Raw genomic sequence first — 6,863 nt, forward strand, 5'->3', positions numbered from 1 at the left:
AAAAATAAAGTAAGTACAACATGTACAAGTGGACACTCGTACAAAGTGCACTACAGCAGCGAAGCCAGAGAGACGAGGAGCGTCAGAAGAGTTTTGGAGTATAAACTTTTTTATACGTGAACACACACCCAAGCAAGTATTTTATAGTATATACACGCGCTAAACCGTCATGCCATGTTTTGTTTTTTTTGTTCTTATCAGGGGTTGATAAAGAGGTCTGCGGGCTCGCGCTCCTCCACAGTCCACTCTTCCTCGCATCCTCCCCTCTTGCTGCACTAATATGTAGTGGTACACACTCTAATATAAAAAAAAAAACTTATGTATATATACATTGGGGAGGAAAAAGCATGATGCTATGACAGTAGTGAGTCGGAGTCGGAGAGTGTCGCCAGTCAGTTGTGACTCATCGCGCTATCAACTTGCGACTGCCGCTGTTTTCGTATAACGAACAAATATATGTGTGTACAAAATTACGTGTGCGCCGATATTTGCCAACAATACAAACTAATTATCTCGTCCGTTCCATCGTAGTTGATAAAAAAAATTGTATTCATACATTTTGTTGCGTGTAAAAAAAAAAAAAAAAGGAAGAAAACTAAGAAAAATAAGTTATTTCCGTTGACGAGGGAAGGAAATTGCGCCTCTGAGAGCCTCGTTCTGACGTTGCTCTTATCATCCGTCTTTATTATTGTTATTATTATTATTATTATGGCCAACGACAAGCTGCTCGCACTCAAACCAGCCGTCATTGTACTCGGAGGTGAGATTATATTTTATTTAGATGTATACGTATAATACAATACGTTTATTTAAAATTAACGTGATGTGACACTTTTTTTGGAGCAACCAAATTTGTTGTTGCTTTTTTTTTTTTTTTTTTTTTTTTTTTTTCTTTATCCAAGAAGGATGTGTCGAGTCGGGTGTACATGGGTTTTAAAAGCTCAATGGGACTGTGAGATGTGTTTTGTGTTAAAACGTAAATTTCGGAGCACTCGGTTGGAATACCGCTGATGTGGTTCGAGGGGGTATTGATGAGCAGCAGAGGTGCACGTATGCACGTAATATTATATTATACCACTCGTAACTCGTTTTCGAACTCGCATTCCAACAAACGGGTTTTTCAAGACGCGCGTTGAAAGTTTGACAAAGTCTTTTTAAAAATCTTCAATTTCACTACGTGCGTAATGATAAATTTTTATTTAAAGAGAAAAAAAAAATCATTGTTCTTTCAAGCAAAATGAGATATCCTGTAAACTATCACTTACATAGAAATTTTTACCTTGATTGACACTTAATTTCTACGTAATGATTCGAAATATTTAATTGTTCAAACAATTATTTAACTTTCAGGATGTGGATTTATCGGACGCAATTTTGTTGAGTACCTGATTGAAAACGAACTGGTGTCCTACTTGAGGGTTGTGGACAAGGTTCCTCCCCAAACTGCTTGGCTGAATAGCAGGCATCAAAAAATTTTTGAAAACCCCATTGTGGACTTTCAAAGTGCCAATCTTATAAATGCAAGTAAGTGTACATACTTGTTTTAAAATTTCAATCACAAACTATTTCGATTAATTAGTCATTCTTTTGTCGTAGCTTCGTGTGAAAAGGCATTCAATACCAATCACCAGATCAAATATGTATTCAATTGTGCTGGCGAAACCAAAAGTGGACAAGCGGATCCGATCTACAGAGAAGGAATTTATAAACTAAGCATGGACTGTGCTCATCAAGCTGCTAAATTGGGTGTTGAGCATTACGTTGAATTATCTTCTGGTAATTTTAGTGCCACTGTGGAGGTAAAACATTTTCCACAACTTGTGTAAAAGTAAGTAATAATGTGCTCTTATTCACGATTAGATTTTTTTTTTCTAGAAGCCACTGAGCGAAGAAGATACAGCTAAACCATGGACATGCGTGGCAAAATATAAACTCCAGGTGGAAAACGAGTTGAAAAACGTTTCCAATTTAAATTACACGATACTCAGGTTACCCATTGTGTATGGTCCTGGTGACAAGACTGGCTTAGGTAAAAAAACTAAACATGAATTGTAACACTCGATTAATATCAAAGCACATATTAAATTATTATTTTTATTGGTATCGCGTTTTAGCTCCTTACCTGGTTATTGGAGCTGTTTATAAACATTTGAGTGAAATGATGAAGTTACTGTGGGGTCCCGAACTGAGGATGAACACGGTGCATGTCAGAGACGTTGCTAGAGCCATGTGGCACGTGACAACACGACAAGATACCGTTGGAAAAACGTATAATATTGTCGATGAGGGCGATTCTACTCAAGGCTCTATTAGTGCTATTATATCCGAACTTTTCAACATAAATCACGATTATTACGGATCAGCGCTGTCTTTGCTGGCAAAAGTTTGTCCAACTGATCATTCGTGCTGAATAACCATTGTAAGATTAATACTCACGGATTGTTCTTTTCAGATGGATATGAATGCAGTTGTTGAGGAAAGCAATGACAAGCACATGGGACCGTGGGCAGAAGCATGTAAAAAAGATGGAATTGAAAACAGTTTTCTCTCTCCATACATAGACCAAGAACTTTTGCACAATCATCATTTGTATTTGCAACCAGGAAAGTTATCTCAAAAAACGGATTTTTCTTACAGCTATCCAAAATTGACCAAAGAAGCGTTAAAAGAAGTAAATAATTTGAACTGCAACCAAGTATACTTGTCTTTTTAACGCGTACATTAACTTTTGGTTCTTTTTTTGTCCCTCAGGTGTTGGAAGACTACGTGGCCATGAAGATCTTCCCTCATTCCTTGACTCTATAATTCAACACGACATAAAGTCAAAACCCTTAGTAAACTACAGAACGCATTGATAAGCGCTACACGTTGTGCCTGACGCACTTTGATAAGCGTCATGTTATTACTTTTAATTAATAAGATATTACGGGCCTACCAAAATGTGATACAAACGAAATTAATAGCAATTTATGTACTTAATACCTACTTAGTTCAGAGAGCGCTAGTCAGGTTCCGATATTATTGGAACAAATTTCAATATAGCTGCAAGCAATACGAAAGTAGAAGTTCGATTTTTCCGATTTTGAAGATTTCGTTTAGAAATATCCAATTGATAGTTTTTCTTTTTCAACTGTTTGTTATCTGAGTTAAACTCAATTTTTTAATAACGCGTACATATATATTTTTAGATAATTTTTATTAAGTTTGAACATGTAGATGTAAAAGAACAACGTGAGTTTTCTATGAAGTCTAGAATACTTACCAAATGCCAAATAGAATAATAGTTTTACGCGAGTAGCGATAAAATTTCTTACACTGTACAACTTGCTTTTTTTATACGCAATTAAATAGCGCTCAAGTTTGTAAAAATCTACACGTATACTTAGGGCCTTTAAAACCGTTTAACGTACACTTTACAACGAAAGTGAATTGAAGCACTTTGAATTAAAAAATTCAGTTTTTATTTAAAACAACAGCTTACTAATTTATCATATAACCTACTGATTATTCGTTAGACGTGAAATATAATAAATCAAGTACAAATAGTGATAAAATCAATAATAAAATGTTCTTAACGTCCAGTAGAACAGAAGGTGTTTGTGTTTAGATAATTTTACCGCAATGCGTCACACTACTACTTTTTAAATCGGTATACAAGTAAATCGTTGAAATGAAGTAGCTGAAAAATAAAATCCATCACAAGTTTAGTGATGAGTTATATTGTTACTTTCACATAATGGTCAATAAATTTTCTTCAAAAATTTCAATCTGTGTTATTATTATTGTGTTTCTTGTTTCGTGATCGAAAGGATTTTTTATGCACAGGATATAATAAAAATAGGTCAATGACAAAGATTTAAAGTTATATACACTTGCCTTAATTTTATTCAATCATCATCATTACAACAAGTTGCTGTGGTTCCGAAGGGTCAACAATATTCTTAAACATTTTGTGTAATCGCTTTTATCCGAATACTTCAAACAATAAGATTATTATAGTTTTTTTTTTTTTGTAATTAATCATATGTAATATATTAAAATATATTTTTAAGGTAATATGTAGTCTATGTACAGTTCGAGGGACAGGGTTTTTACGGAGGATAAGGATAATATACTACTGCACCTTCGTCATAAGGAAAGGGTAAGTATAACATTTTATTTTTTGTTTTGTTTTTTTTTTTTTTTTTTTTTCTTTTCAATTAAAGTCAACTTTGAAACGTATGCTTTTGCAGTAAGAAAAAATATATAGATACACATCTGAATAAGTATATAAAGAAAACCACAATTTACATTGTAAAATAAATTATATGTAAAAAAAAAGAAAATGTCCATAAGTGCTCGTGTATGTTGTGTAACGCGAGATATATCCTACCATAGAATTATAAATGATAAATATAATTAATTGATACAGTTAACATAAATCTAATAATTACAATCTTAAATATAAACTTCAATTGTAAATCATGACGAATCAACTGTTGATCTTCACCTCTCTTCATTAATATATATATATATTTTACTTACACAAATAAAAAACAAGCGCACGCTGCAATTTATTACTTTGTTCGAGGAAAAAAAGCGCACGCACGAGAGAGATGAGGTAAGTTTGAACTTCCAAGTTTATTCATTTTTTCCTTCACTTTAGGTTTATATAGGTACTCTCAGATCTGTATCAATCACCTCTCCGCTTTTTTCCTTCCTTCATTGTTTAAGTATACGTACGTTGTTCATTAAGTAATCGAGATTTTGTCCCAAAAAAAAAAACAAAAAAAAAAAAAAAAAAAAAAACGGAAAAGCTCATCCCTGTGGAAATATCATTAAGAATACAATATAATGTTACAATGTAGTATGTATACCCTCGGCGGAGGTCCCAAGTAAGTGCTATTGGGGAAGTTCGACTAGAGCCGCTACGTCTGAGCGGTTGTTATTTCATTACTTCGATCGATGCAAAAATTGACTGGTTACTCGTGAAAAAAAAAAAAAAAAAAAAAATCTTAATCGTTCAGTTCTCAACAGTACGGACGTGGGAGAATGGTTTATATTTTCAACTATTGCGAATACGACTCTCTCTTGTTTATTCTACTCTACAGCCTACTGAACACCAATGATACGTCCTGCTGATATTGTATTATGTATCTATGCGTTTATTGAAATAAATAAATATGTTACGTTTACACGTACGTCTACCGTAATGGCTAATCCGTGTATGGTTGCGAATACTGTTTAGTGCCAATTTTAACAAATAATCTATTTCGAATACATATATAAATTCATTGTTTCGTATGAATCATAACTCTGTATATGGAAAAACTGGGATTGAACGGTAACTATTGTAATTTCATCAATTGTGTCATCTATTGATATATGCTTTGAATATATTTATATGCGCGTTATTACGAAGTATGTGTACATGGATATATCTTCGGTATGAAGTTATAAACTTTGACAATAAAATATTAACGTGAACAATTAAAAAAAAAAATAATAAAAAAAATAAACCTGCAAAAGATCCGAGTATCCCCCAATGAAATCTATACGAGCTTATCTGTAAATATATATAGGGTATTTGTCGAAGGGACCAGTGCAAATTTTACATCGATCGAATTGGTATTGAGTAATGACGGGAAAAAGTCTACGGTACACGTATATACCTAACTTTATCAGTTAAAATGCTTGAATACTGGAATAATGACGATAAACAGAAATCGTCCGTCGAAGCAACTTTGATAACAAATAATGTGTAACAGGGTAACTTACAATGCAAAGAAAAAAAAGGGGGGGGCGTGTGAGGGTGGCAACTCGGACGGTGGCATCGACGATTCGCGCCAACATTTCAAAACTCGATAAACAAAATGGAAAACTTTAATAGGGGAAGGATCTTTTACGATACAATAATAGATATTTACAAAAAAAAACATGCGTGAGCGAAGTGTCGACGCCACGTTGTCAGTCACGACCCTTGGCGCGCTTTTATAATTATTAATGTACAAATGGTCGTCGTCCTATGATTATATTTCTTTGTACTTGACGTTTTCTTTTTTTTTTCTCTCTGTTCCGTGAATAGTATAGTATTAACTTTTCTTTCCTCTCTCTCTCTTTTTTTTTTTTTTTTTTTTTCAATAGAATACAGTACAATGTTTCAACGTTCATACTCATATGTGAATATATCAATAGCAAGTATACAAAGATATACGCATTGAATGCCAATCAGCATCATTTTTTTTATTCAATATAATTCGTATCGCGCGCCTATTCTACATGTGCTTAGCGAGAACTAGAAACTTTATAATTATGCGTTTTATATATTTATATATAAATGTGTATCGGATCGCAAAACGCTTGCCTTCTGCCTTCCCTTTCGTACATCTATATAATTTTACGCTCGGAAAGAAAAGTCCGTCAACAAGTAGATGTTTTTTTTTTCCTCAATTAGTTCTCAGCCGCTTTAAATTGTACACTTACATTTTAAGTTCTAATTTGTATTACGTCTAACAACGTTATTGTTACGCAATATTACCACCGTGAAAATTTATGTATTTTTTGTTTTTATTCATCATAGTTTCGATCGGTGATTAAAATTTAGATGAGACTTTTCTTGCTGAGTACAGGCATGTATAGTAAACAGTGGGTCTGATAATTTTGTTTCGAAAATTCAACGTTTTTTTTTACAAGTAAGCCAACAGCCTTCAACATTTAAGTTTCCTTTCCTTCGTTTGTCTGAAATCATTTGAAAAATCGGTCTCGAAAGGCTTTCTTTGCTCGTTAACGGTCATTTTACGACACCTTGTTTTAAAAACGTCTATGGTTGTACGATTCAGGTACGCATTACTTTTTTTTGTATTTTGTTTTCTTTTTCACATTTG

The 6,863-nt window shown here is 33.4% G+C and overlaps 1 protein-coding gene across 3 annotated transcripts; it reads left to right on the forward strand.

The window, feature by feature from the left end:
• Positions 1 to 377: 377 nt before the first annotated feature.
• LOC106639690 (uncharacterized) lies at positions 378 to 3,736 on the forward strand. Of its 3 annotated transcripts, none has more exons than XM_089596547.1 (7): positions 378 to 760; positions 1,351 to 1,524; positions 1,597 to 1,820; positions 1,879 to 2,029; positions 2,115 to 2,383; positions 2,453 to 2,671; positions 2,752 to 3,736. In XM_089596547.1, exons 1-7 carry the CDS (start codon positions 709 to 711, stop codon positions 2,803 to 2,805), a joined length of 1,143 nt encoding a protein of 380 aa, XP_089452673.1. In that variant the 5' UTR covers positions 378 to 708; the 3' UTR covers positions 2,806 to 3,736. The 3 variants fall into 3 exon arrangements, with proteins under 3 accessions (XP_089452673.1, XP_089452674.1, XP_014208923.2); XM_089596548.1 differs by having other exon boundaries at positions 1,597 to 1,785; positions 1,901 to 2,029; XM_014353437.2 differs by having other exon boundaries at positions 379 to 760; positions 1,597 to 1,799; positions 1,876 to 2,029.
• Positions 3,737 to 6,863: the final 3,127 nt, after the last annotated feature.

Source organism: Copidosoma floridanum, unplaced genomic scaffold, assembly GCF_036245765.1.
Source record: "Copidosoma floridanum isolate Cflo_tuat_1 unplaced genomic scaffold, Cflo_Japanese_pri ptg000030l, whole genome shotgun sequence".
In the NCBI taxonomy this organism is placed as follows: Eukaryota; Metazoa; Arthropoda; class Insecta; order Hymenoptera; family Encyrtidae; genus Copidosoma; species Copidosoma floridanum.

Coding starts and splice junctions, on each gene's coding strand:
- LOC106639690 (XM_089596547.1), top strand. CDS start 709: ATGGCCAACGACAAGCTGCTCGCACTCAAACCAGCCGTCATTGTACTC. Junction 1,821..1,878: donor TAAAACATTTTCCACAACTT/GTGTAAAAGTAA, acceptor TTTTTCTAGAAG/CCACTGAGCGAAGAAGATAC. Junction 2,672..2,751: donor CCAAAGAAGCGTTAAAAGAA/GTAAATAATTTG, acceptor TTTGTCCCTCAG/GTGTTGGAAGACTACGTGGC.